The sequence below is a fragment of the Pristis pectinata genome, chromosome 30, assembly GCF_009764475.1.
Source record: "Pristis pectinata isolate sPriPec2 chromosome 30, sPriPec2.1.pri, whole genome shotgun sequence".
Classification (NCBI taxonomy): domain Eukaryota; kingdom Metazoa; phylum Chordata; class Chondrichthyes; order Rhinopristiformes; family Pristidae; genus Pristis; species Pristis pectinata.
The window spans coordinates 6907949-6925925 of NC_067434.1; the positions used below are offsets into that span (position 1 = coordinate 6907949).

General features: G+C 48.4%; 1 protein-coding gene across 1 annotated transcript in view; it reads left to right on the plus strand.

Moving 5' to 3' along the window:
• Positions 1-16336: 16336 nt before the first annotated feature.
• Positions 16337-17977, plus strand: part of ldb3a (LIM domain binding 3a) — a 143677-nt gene continuing 142036 nt past the window's right edge. Inside the window, exons 1-2 of the mRNA XM_052041333.1 lie at positions 16337-16392; positions 17595-17734. Of these exons, the coding sequence (XP_051897293.1) occupies positions 17639-17734 (96 nt within the window). The 5' untranslated portion in view covers positions 16337-16392; positions 17595-17638. The remainder of the gene's footprint in view (positions 16393-17594; positions 17735-17977) is intronic.

Consider the following 17977-nt stretch of genomic DNA (forward strand, 5'->3'; position numbering starts at 1 on the left):
GTTGCCAGGACTCGAGAGACTGAGTTATAGGAAGGGGCTGGACAGGCTAGGACTTTCTTTTACTTGGAGTGTTGGAGACTGAGAGGTGATCTTACAGATGCATATAAAATCATGAGGGGCATAGATAGGGTGAATGCACTCAATCTTTTCCCCAGGGAATGGGAATCAAGAACTAGGGGGCATAGGTTTAAGGCGAGAGGGGAAAGATTTGATAGGAACCTGAAGGGCAACTTTTTTACACAGAGGGTGGTCCATATATGGAATGAGTTGCCAGGGGAAGTGCAGTAACAATTTTGAAAAGACAGTTGGACGGAAACATGGATAGGAAAGGAATATCAGTCAAACGGGGGTCTAGCTTGGGTGGGCATCTCGGTCGGCATGGATGAGTTAGGCCGAAGGGCCTGTTTCTGTGCTCCATGACTCCATGGGGTTAGAGACGCTGGAGAAGCCATGTACGTCGTGGGCCGAAGGGCCTGTTCCTGTGCTGCACTGTTCTGCGTTTATGTTCTGTGAAGGCTTGAGCCCCTCAGTTATTTTTATGAATATTTTGAATTAAAGACAAAATTTTGTGCCATAACAACAGAAATGGCAGTGCAGACTAATGGCGGGGAAATATCAATAAACAGCGGGGAAGTACAGCCTGTGAAAGCTGTGGGGAATGTTACTGTGTATTAGCCAACTGACCACAGATTAATTACTTCAATGCAGTGAAACCTGCTCAATTCTGATTGCAAACACACATCAGCTGAGCGCTTGACCTTTAAAATAATCTTCTGTGCAACTCTCACACTTGTTGTAAAAGCCATCTTTCCATCGTCTTCACCCTCCCTGTCCAAGGATTGGAGTTATTATTCTTGCATCAGTTTTCCTGAGAATGCTCAGGGAGTGAGCTGAGTGTCACCTGCTCGTGCCCAGTTTCCCTGTGCATTCTTCATGAACCATTACTACAACAGTGTTTCCACTGGTCCATGTACCATGGAATTAGTGCCATGTTGCTGCTTGTTACTGGATGAGGGCACTTCCTTGGTTACAGGGCACAAACCACAAGCTCTCTGTACACATGGCCTCACACTGTCTGGTTCACAGGGCAGATGGTTCTGGTCACTGGCAGAAATCTGTGCCAACACTAGTCCGGATTGTGCCCTGGGCAGCATTCTTCACTAAGGCAACCGCTGGATGTTATTTGGGATACATTTCAGTCCCAACCAATCTCAACCCTCCAAGAAATGGCCCGAGACCTTGTTGCACCTAGAAAGCATCTTTAATGTAGTTAAACATGACAGGGTGCATAATGCAAGAGACATCAGACATAATTTGACTTTTGTAAGGAGGTTTGCGGATATTTTGATTTTAACGAGCATCTCGGGAGGAAAGGTCATTGTAATTTAACACAGAAGTTTGAGTGTCTGTTGAGTGAAGGGGGCAGTTCTCACACACGGCTCTGCTTGCACAGTGACAGGCAACAAACTACATAACTCTGAATTTCACTCATTTGCAGTCTTTCTTCTTTCAGATAATAATCCACCTTTTGATTCCTCTTACCAAAGTGCATGACCTCACACTTCCCGGCATTAATTCCATTTGCCGGCTTCTCGCTCAATCACTCTATCTATCCATATCCCATTGCAGAATTACAATGTCCTCATCACAACAGGCCCTTTCATCTATCTTTGTTTCATCAGCAGGCTTGCCAACATTACATTTCATTCCTTATTAATTAATGTAAACAGTGTACAAGAACGGATAAGATAAGACAAGATAGGATAAGATACGATAAGAACGGATCTCTGGGATACTCCACTAGTTACATCCTTCCAGCCTGAAAAGGACCATTTATTCCAACATTCTCTTCTGTCTGACAGCCAGTTTTCAATCCATGGTAACACATTTCCTCCGATACTTTGGGCTCTTAATTTATGCTCCAGCCTTTTATGTGGCAGCTTGTCAAATTCCTTTTGGAAGTCTAAATACACTACATCAACTGGTTCCCCTCTATCAGCTCTCCCTGACACACTCTCAAATTCCTGCTGAGTGTTGTGGACCAGCTGCCACTGTCCATCCACTGACCTGTCCCAGCTTATTCTCCCAGTCCACCTTGGACACCTCCACCTCGATACCGTTACAATTGCTTTTATTTAAGTTGAAGACAGTTCACCCTCAAACTGCCTCTGGAACTCTTTCATATTATTGTCACTACCTCCTGGGGGATATTTAACCACAAGATCTCATACTCATCCTTCCTCATTACTCATACCCAAAAGTAAACTAGCCTGTTCCCAGGTAGGTTCTGCAGCACACTGTTCTAAGATCAGTACTGTTCTGACCCTGACATACTCCACAAACTCTTCTTCCAATATCCTTGCCAGTTTGGTTAACCCATTAATATGTAGATTAAGATCTCCCGTGACAACTGCAGTTCCATTCAAACATGCCCTAGATGTGTCCCCGTTTACGGTCTGCCCTACCGAGAGGTCACATTCTGGGGGGTCTATGGTCCACTCCCAATTGTGTCTTCTTTCCCCTGTTGTTCAAGATTTCAGCCCAGACTGATTCTACACTACCATTCACTGCCTCGATATTAAGACTCCACCCTGATACCTTCCCTGACTAACAACACTAACCCACTCCTTTCCCTTTTGGCCTGTTCTTTTGGAATATTGCATAACCTGGAATATTGAGCACCCAGTCCTGGTCACCCTGCAACCATGTCTCAGTAACGTCCATTGGGTCATCCACATATGCTGCTTTCTGTGCCGACAACTCATCTATCTTGTTACAAAGGCTGCATGGATTCAAATAAAGACGGTCGCTTTGATATTCTACAGTTTTTACTAACTCTGGATTTTCTCCTTGCCGCATCCATCTGTTCACATTTTCTGCCCCAGCCTGTCACACTTTGCCTGTCGATATTCCCCTCACTGTCCTATGCCTCTGCCCCCTCCTTTCCTCTTGATTTATTAAACATCCTGTTCTTGGAGCCCTTCCCCCTCCTCTTTAGTTCAACGCCCCGTCAACAGCCCCGTTTATGCGATTCACCAGGACACTGGTCCCAGCACAATTCAGGAGACGTCCATCCCGGGGGAACAGCTCTCTCCATCCCCAGTACTGGTGCCAGTCTCTCATGAATCGGAACCCATTTCTACCACACCACACCTTGAGCCACACATTTACCTCACTAATCCTTTGCCAATTTGCACGTGGCTCAGGTAATAATATAGAGGTTATCACCCCTGTGGTTCTGCTTTTCAATTTTACCCTGTACTCCTCATAATCCTTCAGCAGAACCGGTCTTACCTGTGTCATAAGAGTCATAGAGCCATACAGCACAGAAACAGGCCTTTCGGCCCAACTGGTCCATGCCAACCAAGATACCCTTCCAAGCTAGTCCAACTGCCAGCATTTGGCCCATAACCTTCTAAATCTTTCCTAACGAGGTTAGTCGTTAGTTCTGTTAGTGTCATTAGCCATTAGTGTCATTAGTGCTTGTTGAGTGCTAGTGCCTACTAAGACAATAAACTCGACTTTGACTTTGACTTCAGACCAGGACAACTGGATCCTCCCCCTCACATGCCAAGTTAGTCTCCAGCCCGGAGAGATGTCCTTCACCCTGGCACCAGGCAGACAACACAGCCTTTGGGACTCGATCTTTGCAGCAGAAACGGTGTCTGTTCCCCTAACTACGCTGTCCCCTATGACTACCACAGGTCTCCTTTCTCTCCCCCATTTGAATGGCTCCCGGTGCCATGGCATTGTGAACAGTTTGCACATCCCTCCTGCAGTCCCCACCCTCGTCCAAACAGGGAACAAGAACCCCAGACCTGTCAGACAAGGGCAAGGGCTGAGGTTCCTCTGTAACTATCCTCTGGATCCCACGACCAGCCGTCACACCGTCCCGACCCTGACCATTCGCCAATTTAGCGATCGAAGGTGTGACTGCCTCCTCGACTACCATGTCCAGGTAATTCTCATCCTCGCTGATGCGCTACAGCTCACTGACCCTGACTTCCTTACCCTGACCCCACTGACCCTGATCTCATTGGCTTTGACCTCCAATCTCCATGCACGGTTTCTTCCTGACCCCCTGCCCAGCATCATCTCATTTGTCGATCAGCACACCTTGGCATTACCTGCAGCTTCAGGTGATCCCTCTCTGGGACTTGGTCTCCCTGCTCACATGTCTGAGGGCCCATGAACACTGATTGCTTGGGCAAAGGCCCCTCCATGTCCATCCCATCTTTTCTGTTTGAAACAGGAGAGGACAAGGAGAGAGAGAGAAAGAGGTCTTGCCTATCTCTTCCAGTGGAAGAGGAGGAGGAGGAGGTTGCCTTGGGATCTTCCTGGTTCACCCAACCTCACAACCAAACCAACAACCCAAAGGAGGAAAGTTCAGGAAAAGAAGGTCGGTTTCCCTGTGGTATAGCCTAACTCCACACACGGCCGTCAACCAGCTGTTTAAACATGGAAGAACCAGATCCAATGCAGCTGTCAACCAGATGTGCAAATATGGAAGAGACTGACCCCCATTCGTAACAGTGTAAACAAGTAATGTTCTGAGTGGAGCACTGGGATGAATGAATCTGCCCACAACATCAGTGTCCCATCCCTGCCACACACTGTCCACCCTGGGTGTGAACCCTAACCCCCTTCTTTGCCAATCTGTCCTGTGATTCCAGCCTATAATCCCCTCCCCAACTGGTGCGAATGGCTTGTCTGGTCCTGGAGTTTCAGCTGTCATCTAACCTTGGCCCTGAACCACAACAATGTTCTGCTACGTTCTTATTTGCAATCCTTCCTAATCCCGTGGCCCTGCCTTGCAATCCCCCAGTTCTGTGGTCTGATCTAATCACAGTGCCATCCGTGACCTTTCCCAGTCACAGGGTCCCATCAAGGCCTCACCTCAGAACCCAGTCCTATAACTTAACAGGTGAAATCCACAACTGGTGCTCGGGTTGGTGCCCGACACCCTGACAGCAGTCGTGTGGGCTACATTGTGCAGTGATCCACTGCGCCATCTGCAGATGAGGCCACGTGACCAACCAGTGGATGATTCCCGAGGGACGAGAGTGATTCCCCTGAGAGTTTGACCTGAGATTCTGCTGTGCAGCTCGGGCACGTGCACTGACCGCACACGACTGCCTCGCTGTCCCACAAACGGGGACAGAGGACATGGCAACTGTCGTCACTGCACGTTGACCAGAGTGAGTGAGGTTCATGAGCAACACACAACAAGCTGGAGGAACTCAACAAGTCAGGCAGCATCCGTGGTGGGAAATGGGCAGTTGATGTTTTGGGTCGAGACCCTTCATCTAGACTGAAAGGTAGAGGGGAGATGGCCGGTATAGGGAGGTGAGGGGAAAGGAGGAGCTTGAAGGTGATAGGTGGATCCTGGTGAGGAGGGGTGATGGGCAGATGGGGGGGGGGGGTGGAGGAGGGGAGAGAGACAGGGTGATGAGGGGCTGGGGTGAATGTGGGAGGAACAGGGGAGATCAGGGGAGAGGGAGAAGGCACAGAGGGGCAGCAGTTCACCTGAAGTCGGAGAATTCAATGTTCATGGCATCAGGTTGTGGACAACCCAGGCAGAATATATCAGGTGAGTGAGATTTATGGTCAGGTACACGCTGAAAACCAAAACACTGGTCATACCGGGTGTGGTGAGTGTAGTGGGTGTGATGGGGTGTAATGGGGTGGGGTGGGATGTGAAGGGGTGTGATGGGATGTGATGGGGTGTGGTGGAATGTAGTGAAGTGTGGTAAGATGTGGTGGGGTGTGGTGGGGTGTCATGGGGTGTTTTGGGGTGTGGTGGGATGTGGTGGGGTGTGTTGGGGTTTGATGGGATGTGGTGGAGTGTGATGGGGTTTGATGGGATGTGGTGGAGTGTGATGGAGTTTGATGGGGTGTGATGGGGTGTGACGGGGTGTGGTGGGGTGTGATGGGGTGTGCTGTGGTGTGGTGGGGTGTGATGGGGTGTGATGGGGTGTGGTGGGGTGTGATGGGGTGTGACGGGGTGTGATGGGGTGTGACAGGGTGTGGTGGGGTGTGATGGGGTGTGCTGTGGTGTGGTGGGGTGTGATGGGGTGTGATGGGGTGTGGTTGGATGTGGTGGGATGTGATGAGATGTGATGGGGTGTGGTTTAATGGAGTGGAGTGTGGTAGGATGTGGTGGGGTGTGGTGGGGTGTCATGGGGTGTGTTGGGGTGTGGTGGAGTGTGATGGGGCTTGATGGGGTGTGGTGGAGCGTGATGGAGTTTGATGGGGTGTGGTTGGGTGTGATGGGGTGTGCTGTGGTGTGGTGGAGTGTGGTGGGGTGTGATGGGGTGTGGTGGGGTGTGGTGGGGTGTTGTGGGGTGTTGTGGGGTGTGATGAGGTGTGGTGGGATGGGGTGTGGTGGGGTGTGGTGGGATGTGGTGTGGTGGGGTGTGGTGGGGTGTGGTGGGGTGTGGTGCGGTGGGGTGCGGTGGGGTGCGGTGGGGTGCGATGGGGTGCGATGGGGTGTGGTGGGGTGTGGTGGGGTGTGGTGGGGTGTGATGGGGTGTGGTGGGGTGTGATGGGGTGTGATGGGGTGTGGTGGGGTGTGGTGGGGTGTGATGGGGTGATATGGGGTGTGGTGGGATGTGGTGGGATGTGATGGGATGTGATGGGGTGTGGTGGAATGTAGTGGAGTGTGGTAAGATGTGGTGGGGTGTGGTGGGGTGTCATGGGGTGTGGTGGGGTGTGTTGGGGTTTGATGGGATGTGGTGGAGTGTGATGGGGTTTGATGGGATGTGGTGGAGTGTGATGGAGTTTGATGGGGTGTGATGGGGTGTGACGGGGTGTGGTGGGGTGTGATGGGGTGTGCTGTGGTGTGGTGGGGTGTGATGGGGTGTGATGGGGTGTGATGGGGTGTGACGGGGTGTGGTGGGGTGTGACGGGGTGTGCTGTGGTGTGGTGGGGTGTGATGGGGTGTGGTGGGGTGTGATGGGGTGTGATGGGGTGTGGTGGGGTGTGATGGGGTGATATGGGGTGTGGTTGGATGTGGTGGGATGTGGTGGGATGTGATGAGATGTGATGGGGTGTGGTTTAATGGAGTGGAGTGTGGTAGGATGTGGTGGGGTGTCATGGGGTGTGTTGGGGTGTGGTGGGGTGTGGTGGGATGTGGTGGAGTGTGATGGGGCTTGATGGGGTGTGGTGGAGCGTGATGGAGTTTGATGGGGTGTGGTTGGGTGTGATGGGGTGTGCTGTGGTGTGGTGGGGTGTGGTGGGGTGTGGTGGGGTGTGGTGGGGTGTTGTGGGGTGTTGTGGGGTGTGATGGGGTGTGGTGGGATGGGGTGTGGTGGGATGTGGTGGGATGTGGTGTGGTGGGGTGTGGTGGGGTGTGGTGGGATGTGGTGTGGTGGGGTGCGGTGGGGTGCGGTGGGGTGTGGTGGGGTGTGATGGGGTGCGTTGGGGTGTGATGGGGTGTGATGGGGTGTGGTGGGGTGGGGTGTGGTGGGGTGTGATGGGGTGTGATGTGGTGGGGTGTGATGGGGTGCGGTGGGGTGTGGTGGGGTGTGATGGGGTGTGGTGGGGTGTGGTGGGGTATATTGGGGCAGATCCACCCTTTCTACCTGCTCTTGCCCAACCAAATGTTTTTCCTTGTCTCTATTCGTCCTCCTCTGGTCCAGTCCCTGCCTACTTACGCCATCACACCTCTGATGCCCTCTGCCATTTTGACATAGTGTAATTCCCTGGTGCTAACCGGTTCATCTCTATCATGGACGTTCAATCCCTGGACACCTCCATCCCACACCAGGATGATCTGAGTGCCCTTCGCTTCTTCCTCGATCAGAGCTTCACCATCTCGGCTGAACACCCGCTCACAGTGAACAGCTTCTCCCTCAACTCACTCACTTTCTCCAGATCAGGAGTGTATCCATGGGAACCGGCCTGGACTCAAGCTCTGCCCGTCTTTTGTAGGGAAGTGGAATTGCCTTTGTTTTGCTCCTAGCTGGGCTCCCTCCATCAACTCTACCTCCGATACCTCACTGACTGTATTGGTGCTGCATCGGCACTCAGATAGAACCGGAAATGTCATCACTTTTTCTGCCAGTTTCCACCATCACCTAGTCCACCTCTGGCTTCCCCTTTCCCTTTCTGTATCTCTACACCTCCATTTGAAGGGATAGACCAGTCTCAAGTATCCAATACGAGCCTCCAAACTCCCGTCACAGCTTCCATCCTACCTCATGTAAGCTCTCCATTCTCCCATTCTCCATTTCCCCCGTTCCTCTGTCTCCATCACATTTCCTCCGATGATGAGACTTCCCACACAGCTGGATCTGATTTGTCTTCCTTCTTCCCCAACTGTAGCTTCCCCTCCGTCATAGGTAAGGGAGCCTTTTGACTGCATCTCATCTACTTCCCACATGTTTGTCCTCACCCATCACCTTCTGGGCAGAGAAAAATTGGTTCCGCTGTTCCTCATTGTCCAGCCCAGCTGCCGTTGCATTCAGTGGGTCATTCTTCACAATTTTCGCCAGCTTCCACTAGTTTCCATCACCAGCCCAATACATCACAGGCACATCCCTCCCCACCATCAGTAGTATCTACACAAGGTGCTGCCTCAAGAAGGCAACGTCTACCATCAAAGATTCCCACCATCCGGAGCATGCCATCTTCACGCAGCTACCATCGGGAGGGAGGTACAGAAGCCTGAAGTCTCACGTCACCAGGTTCAGGAACAGTTACGTCCCTTCAACCATTCAGTTCTTGAACCAACCGGCACAACCCTAACCTCTACCTCAATATTGCCACACTATGACCACTTGGACCACTCTGCACTTCAATTGACTTATTTTTGTTCTAATTGTGTTCTTTCTTGTATAATTTTGTATAATTTCTGATTCTCTTGTGAATGTTGTGTATCAGATGCTAAGTGCCTGTGATGCTGCTGGAAGTAAAGTTTTTCCGCTCCCCTGTGCCTACATGTACTTGTACAAATGACAATAAACTCGACTCTGTCTTTGACTTTAGACACATCCCTTCATCACCTCCCTTCCCCTTTCAACGTTTAGAAGAGACCATTTCCTTTGTGACTCCATGGATTTCTCTTCTGTTCCCACCGACCATTCCCCTTTGTACCGCACCTTCCCAAGCAATCACAGGGAATGCAGCATCTGTGCTTTCACCTTTTACCTTTTCATTATCCAGGGGTCACCAACAGTAATGGGAGCTACAGATGGAGAAAGCCCTTCTTCATTTATAGGCTGTGATGTTGCTGGCAAGGCCAACATTTATTGTCTTAGCCCTCAAGAATATGGCGGTGAGCTGCCAGCTATGTGGTGAAGTTACCCCCACTCTACAGTTGCAGGACTTACAGCCAGCAATGATGAAGGGCCAGTGATATACTTCCAAATCGGATGGTTTGCAACTTGGAGGCAAACCTGCAGGCAGAATCAGAATCAGGTTTATTACAGCAGTGAGATTGCATCTGCTGTAGACCTGTTGTGGCGGTAGGCAAATTGCAGTGGTGCTCCCCTGTGCCTTTTGTCCCACTTGTGGTGAAGCTGACTGGTTTGGAGGCGCTGCCTTGGTGAGTTGTTGCAGTACGTTATGTAAATGGTACACACTGCGGCTCCAGAGGTGGAGCAAGTGAATGTTGATGTGGGGAATGGGCGCTGAACAAGTGGGCTGCTTTGTCCTGAATGATGTTAGCGGTCAGCGTAACGCTATTACAGCGCCAGAGACCCGGGTTCAATTCCGGCCGCTGTCTGTAAGGAGTTTGTACGTTCTCCCTGTGTCTGCGTGGGTGTCCTCCGGGTGCTCCGGTTTCCTCCCACATTCCAAAGACGTATGGGTTAGGAAGTTATGGGCATGCTATGCTGGCGCCGGAAGCGTGGCAACACTTGCGGGCTGCCCCGTGAACATTCTACGCGAAAGATGCATTTCACTGTGTTTCGATGTACATGTGACTAATAAAGATTTCTTATCTTATCTTAATTTTCAGAGCTCCACTCATTCAGGAAGTGAAGAATATTCCATTTCGGTGCTGAGTTCTCTTGTAGAGTTGGGGCATCAAATGGTGACTCATTCATCTATTTATCTGGCAGATAGTTTCTGGTCAGTGATGAGAGCCATGATGTTGTTGCTGGGGTACTTGGGGATGGGAATGTCAAGGGTATGTGGTTAGACCCTTTCTTGCTGGAGCTGGTCATCGTTTTGCACTTGTGTGATGTGATCACTATTTGCCAATTACTGGCCTGTGTCTGAATATTGTTCGGATCTTGTTGCATGCAAATGTAGACTGGTTCCTCATCTGAAGAGTTGTGACTGGAACTGAAGGTTGTGCGATCCTCAGCAGACACCCTACTTCTGATTTTATCGATGGAAGCAGCTGAGAATAGTTGTATCTAGGATTCTGTCACCAGGAACTCCTGCAGTGAGGTCTGAAAATATTGGTATATTGGAACAGTGACAACCCACCCTCTCAGTTCTCAGCCAAGGGCATGCAAGTTACCAAATACTGCACTTTTTGTGGTTGAAATGGTGATACTGGTCTTCCTCTCCTGAGGCCAAGGTTAGGACGTTGCCCACAGACCCAGCTGGGCCTGTGTTCTGGAGGAGCCTGAGTATCAGGTACTCACAGCCCCAAAGGCAATCTTTCTAGTGTTGGATGGGAGCGGGGAGCAGAGTGGAGGGGGGAGGGTGTAAGGGAGAGACACAGCTGGCGCGGGGGTGCGGGAATTGGAGGCACACTTGTGGTCAGGAATTGGGAAGGCTGGCTGGACATTTGAGGGAGGAGTTGAAGATCAGGGAGGTCAGCACATTCTGGCAGGGGATGGGTGTGAAGCTGGGTGCAAATGTTGGGGAGGGAGGACAGCTATGGTTGAGGAACAAGGGGCCAGGGAGTGTCTTATGGACAAGGAAGGGTGGCAGATTGGTGACTAGGAACGCGTTGGTGAGGTTGTCTTGGTGCGGTGGGTGGCCTGCAGGTTTCTCACCTACCTGCAGGTCTCCCAGGATGATGGTGTGGGGCTAAGACCACGTTGTCCCAGAACTGCCCCACAAAGCTTACTTTGTGTTAAATCACATTGTGCTGAATAGGTATGGGGCTTGACTGCATGTGTATGTCACTTCCAGGCATGTACAGCCAAGCCCCACTCAAGGGACTTGAGCTAACATTGTGATTCGGTACTGAGGGAATGCTGCATTATCAGAGATGTTGGCTTTTCTTTGAATTGTTAAACCAATTGCTCTTTCCCCTCTCAGGTGTACCACTGTTTTGAAGAAGTCGGAGAAGTTTTCCCAGCTGTTGAGGTCAACACCACCCCACAACCAAGGTAGTTTGAGCAACCTCGTGAAGACGTGTCTCCCTACATTACAATAGTGACAACATTTCAGAAGTACTTCAATGGTCATTGACAGTTCAGTTCATATTGAGGTCATGAAATGGGCAGTATAAATGCAAAACCTCTTTCATCAATTGTTCTTACACTGTGATGTAAGAGGTGAGAAATATTAGAATGGATAAATGCTAAATAAATGTGAAAAAAAGCAACCGCTGAATGTTATTGAGTTAAACTAAAATAAGGTTGTGTAAAGGCCAAAGGGCTTAATGTTGCTGGCAGGTCTGGAGTTTAGTATATTGTTTTGTGGAATCAGTTGGATTGCATCATTCACCTTGGAGATATAGTTTGAGAACATTATTTTAGTCATCATCAGATGGGCCATATTTTGTCAAACAATATTGTCATTAGAATCTCCAAATACGCACGAGCTAAATTTGAAACTGTTTTTATTGGTCACTTTAACCAAATTTATGAAGCTGGCAATCTGTAGATTAGGAAGATAACAGTAAGAGGCTGCACTATAAACCCAAGGAAACCATTAGGATTGGACCTAATGATCAAAATTCAGAAAAAGCATGGTCCCAGAATATTAGTTATCGAATATTACAATTCATTCTGCACTGCCACTGGCTCTGGACAGACACTGTGGTCAAAAGAAGCAACACTTCAGTAGGTTGAGTGTGCATGCAGAAGCAAAACCTCCTGTGGACAGTCCTCTGCTGCCTATCATCATATGGAGGTCTTTCCTTTTATAACAAGTTGTGCATTATCACGGTTTCTTATTCATATCGAAACAATTCCTAACGATGAATATCTGTGCCATTTTCACAATAGTCTCTGATTGCCGAACTTTCAAGATCCTTTAAGAAAACAATGGCACAATGTGATCTGTGTAGTCACGTTATGAAATTTTGGGGATGAAGTAAATATTACCACCCAGTTGTTCGCAAACTGATGGAAGGTTTACATAGAACATAGAACAGTACAGCACAGTACAGGCCCTTTGGCCCACAATGTTGTGCTGGCATAGCTATTCCCTCCTACCTACAGAGTGCCCATATCCCTCTATTTTCCTCTCATTCATGTGCCTGAATCGACAATGTTATCAAGCAGCCCTTACTCATCAACACCCTCCTGACCAATGGCCAGGTTGGGTTTCTCCAGGATCACTTGGCTCCAGACCTCATTAACCATGGAAGAAGCACTGCATTCCAGAGGTACAGTGAGAATAAATGTCCTTGACATCAAGGCATTGAATCAAGAGTGGCATCAAGGACCCCCCAGTAAATCCAGTTTATAGGCATCAAGGGGTAAACACATCAACGACTGGAGACAAACCTCACATGAAGAAAGGTGGTTGTGTTTGTTGGAAATCAAGTACTCAGCCCTTGAACATCACTGCAGGAGTTGCTCTGGGCCCAAGCACCTTCAGCTGCTTCACCTTTGATCTTCCTTCCATCAGAAGTTCAGAAGTGGGGATCTCGCAAGTGGTTTAAATCCGTCCAAGAGGCTGAAGGATTTCTTATGAACCCACTTTTAATTTTAGAAGGTAAGAAATGTGGAAAAGACACAATGGTTTTCCTTTGATTTACTACCTACTTGCTTTATTATCCAATTAATTTTTAGATTTAAACCTTTTCTTTTCCTTCTTTTAATATTTTTACTGTTTTGTTTTAATAATAATTAAGAATTTAACAAAATGACTGATTGTTTACTTTCTTTTCGAAATAACTATTAAATTGTATCTTTTAAATGTTGACTGTTAATGCACAACGTTCAGTTCTATCCGTCACTCCTCGGCAAATGAAGCAGCCCCTGTCTGCATGCAACATTCAGTGAGGGCTGGTGAGTGGCAACCTAGGTTTGTGACACACGTGCAAGGCAATGACCATCTCCAACAGAGCGAATCGAACCAACTACCCTCATCATTCAACTATCCTCCACCATCAGATTTCTGAATGGTCCATGAAGCCATATTTTGCACTATTTATTTACTTTTGTAATTTATAGTGATTTTTATGTCTTTGCACTGTACTGCTGCCACAAAAAAACAAATTTCACGTCATATAAGTCAGTGATAACAAACCTGATTCTGATTTTGAAGTCAAAGTTGAGTTTATTGTCATCTGCACAAGTACATGTATGCACAGGTGCAATGAAAAACTTGCCTGCAGCAGCATCGCAGCATCCTATCTGGATGTATCACGGCTTGGTATGGCAACTGCTCTGCCCGGGACTGCAAGAAACTGCAGAGAGTTGTGGACACAGCCCAGCGCATCACGGAAACCAGCCTCCTCTCGATGGACTCTGTCTACACTTCTCACTGCTTCGGTAAAGCAGCCGGCATAATCAAAGACCCCACTCACCTCGGACATTCTCTCTTCTCCCCTCTCCCATTGGGCAGAAGATACAAAAGCCTGAAAGCACGTACCACCAGGCTCAAGGACAACTTCTATCCAGTTGTTATAAGACTACTGTTCCCTAGTACGATAAGATGAACTCTTGACCTCACAACCTACCTCGTTATGACCTTGCACCTTATTGTCTACCTGCACTGCACTTTCTCTGTAACTGTGACACTTTATTCTGCATTCTGTATTGTTTTACCCTGTACTAACTCAATGCACTGTATAATGAATTGACCTGTACGATCGGTATGCAAGACAAGTTTCTCACTGTACCTCGGTACAAGTGACAATAATAAACCAATGCCAATTCCAATTCCACAGGCATTCATAAGGAAAGCATAAATTAAACACAAATTATATACAAGTTTACAAGAAGGAACACAATTAGAAAAAAAACCAAACTCCATTTTATTGCAAGGTGATCAAAGTGGCCATAGTGTTGCTAAACTGTAGTGATTAGGGTTTGTGCCAGTTGGTTCAAGAACCGAATGCTTGAAGGGAAGCAGTTACCCTTGATCGTAGTGGTGTGGGACACCTCCAGCATTGCCATCACCGAATCCCCCGTACCGACCTCATAAAAGTCACTATTGACCGGCAACTCAATTGGACCAAACGCACAAATAATGTGACAGAAGAGCAGGTTACAAACTGGGTACCCTGCAAGGAATGACTCACCTCCTGACACCCAAGGCCTGTCCACTGTCGACAAGGCACAGGTCAGGAGTGTGATGTAGTACTTCCCACTTGTCCAGATGAGTGCAACTGCAACAAGTGAAGAAGCTCAATACCATCCGGGCCACACCAGCACACTTGATTGGGACCCCATCCACCACCGAAACATTCACTCCCTCCGCCATTCATGCATCGTGGCTGCGGTGTGTACCGTCTACTAAATGCATTGTAGTTAACCACCTACAACAGCACCTCCCAAACCCACAACCTCTCCCACGAAGTAGGACAAGGGCAGCAGGTGCAGAGGAACACCTCTGAGTCACACACTAACATAATTATAAGATAAGGTTTCTTTATTAGTCACATGTACATCGAAACACACAGTGAAATGCATCTGTTTTTGCATAGAATGTTCTGGGGGCAGCCCGCAAGTGTCGTCACGCTTCCGGCGCCAACATAGCATGCCCACAACTTCCTAACCATACGTCTTTGGAATGTGGGAGGAAACCGGAGCACCCGGAGGAAACCCACGCAGCCACACAGGGAGAATGTACTAACTCCTTACAGACAGTGGCCGGAATTGAACCTGGGTCACTGGCGCTGTAATAGCGTTACACTAACCGCTACACTACCGTGCTGCCCTGTTGGAAATATATCATCGATCCTTCATCATTGTTGGGTTTAAATCCTGGAACTCCCTCCCCCAGCGTTCTGGGTACACCTTCACCAAAAGGACAGCTGTGGTTCAAGATCCTAAAAGAAAACTGCTCCCTGTGATTTCTGATCACTTACTCCTGAACCTGTTGGACTGCAGCAAGCTGACAACTGCTGCGTAGTTGATGCAAAATTCAGAGCCACTGCTCTTCGGAATCTTTCTGGTTCTCAACACCCAAACTGATCACATGACACAGCTGCCAGTCACCTGGGACGCAATGAGACTGACATGCAGAGGGTAATTGTATTTTGGGTAAAGTGTTAATCCCTAAAGTTGGATGGTCAATAATGTTTGGTACAGAATGAGGAGGCAATGTGGGGGAGAAAACACAGGGAGCTGTGGGAGCAAATGTTGGGATATGAGGTGGGTCACAGTAAGGGAAACATGGAACGTTAGGAGGGGGGGTCCTGATGTAGGTCAGTGTTGGGCCTGGGGGAGTATAGGAAGAATGGGGGTCGTAGTGTGGGGGCAGAGAAATGGACTGGGTCCAAAGGGGAATGGAATGGGATAAATCCTGGGGTGGATCATGGTGCAGAGCGGATTGTATGGGTGGGTCAGAGTGTGGGGGCGGGAGGGTTACAGGGTCAGAGGTGGATCACCTCCATGCACCACCCATTGTGATGCTGTGAGGTTACCTCCTTGTGATGTCCCTCCTCGGCTTCAACCGCGCCCTTCCCACATCACCCAGCTTGGGACAGAACCTCTGCTGTAATCTGCAGATCCGAAAGTGGGCCCCAAGTATCGTCAAACCACAGGTCTCAGCAACCAATGGGACAACTTTAGCGCCGCCACATCGACCAGAAACATAGCACGGATGCGATTTTCAAAGTGGATTTTATTTTTAAATTGTCATTCAACTTAGCAATGTGCAATCAAAAATGTATAGCACTTTCATGATCCTAACGCAAGTAAGATAACTTTGCTTGGATATTTTCAGTCAAGATTTCAGGACCTCAAATGCAACTTTGCACTAATGTGGACTTTAAAATAATTATAAAAACTCTTGCAATCGCAACTACATTTAACTGAAAGATTGCACTTATTACAGCGCAGAAATGTTACTTTTCCCACTGCCCTCTTTCCTGAAGGCAGGGTTAGCGGGAACACCTGAGCAAGGTTGGACTCCGCCGCAACATCCTTGTAATCTTCAAGGCCCGGTTGCATCGCCCACCTTCAGCGGCCGGCTGTCAGTGCCCATCAGCTGACGTCATCCCCGGGGCTCAGAGCCGATAAATGCGCTTACTGATACTCAGCTGCTTCGCTTCAGGAGACGAAGGCGGGCAACAGGGAAGGGGTATGGTAAACATCCCTCTGCTTTTAGCCTCTTCCGATGCTTTTTTTTCCCCTCTGTAGCGTGGGCTTTCCTGCCCGGCGATGCGTTTGCATTTTGCATGCAGTATTAAGAAAGAATTGCTCCGCGATTGATCTGCCTGCTGGCGTGTAGTGCATACGGTGCAAGGGTGAAGGGTTGTGGTAATGTAATGGCTGCTTGTTTAACAACAGAAAACAAAACGGCTTTGAAAATAGTAAAAAGTCGAGGACTTCTGGACGGTTGCACCTGTCGTTTAACGCTGGTCTTGCTTCCAAATATAGTTTCCCAGCACCGTGCTGCAATTCTTTAGTCCCATCGCAAACTTCCAGCGCATGCTTTGCCCCCTCGCACCGGCGGCTTGTTCGCCGTTTTGTTGCAATTACAACTGTCACAAACATCTCCCCACCCCCAGCAGTCGGGAAACATGCATTTTTTTTTAAACTTGCGATGTGCCGGATTTTTAAAGTTATTATTTTTCAGTGATTCTCACCTGTAGGCGAGATGGATCACAGGCGGGATAAATTTGATTCTGAAAGCATGAATTTTGAATTTAGTGGATTATTTGGATATTTCCGCGATCTGGTGTTGGGTCGGACAGTGACAAAAGAGTAGCTTTATCTGTTCAGCAGTTGGGGCGTTTGGCTGATTATTGTAGTTCTGGTGAAATTAAGTTACAGGGATAAATTTCTGTTCTGTTGTTATTTGGTGGGATGTTCAAACTTAAAACCTTGCTTGCAATTAAAAAAAAATGTAACAAGTTAGTATTACATCCCAATAACAACCAAGCACATTATAATTATTTTTTCCAATAACTTGTCTTTGTTTAGCAGTTATTTACAAAACTGGTACCAACTACAAAGCCAGTTGATAAGATTCTGCTGCCTCTTGATATTATTAATGACTATTTTCCATTTGCAAGATTTCTGAATAAGTTTGGGGAGCCTTGAAAAATCTGTCCTATATTGGTGATGTGAGTCACACAATCCTGGCATATTGGGTGTTGTGTTACCACCCATATATGGCTCACTCTGCCTGTGGTCTGTTCCTGCCTGATCACTTGTTTCTATTCTTGGGTGGCACTCCAATCTCTTTCGCTGGGCAGCTCAGTAATTCGGTGACTTTTTTTCAAAAAAATTTATTCACAAACTCTTTCTGTTTCTTCCCTCCCTGCCCCACCCCTAAAGGCCTTTCCCAGTAGCGGATTCAGTGGCTGGTGGGAAAGTGAAAGATGTCAGCGTACAATGTGTCTCTGACTGGCCCTGCACCTTGGGGCTTCAGGCTGCAAGGAGGGAAGGATTTCAACATGCCTCTGACCATTTCCAGAGTAAGTTCATGCACCCTGCTGCCTTCTCTTTTTCATGTGTGAATTGGCAATGCCCCTGTTCCTGCTGGGTTAGAAAAGTCACATTTTACACTCTCTTGAAGGCACCACTTGATTTGGGCAGTTTGGATCTGCTCAGGAGTTGGCTTGTTGTAAAATTTCTAACTCTATTGAATACAGAAGTTTCTAGTTTGCAAATTAGGTGGACTCTTGACAGTGGCTCCTTCTGAAGGGGAGGGGCTGGAG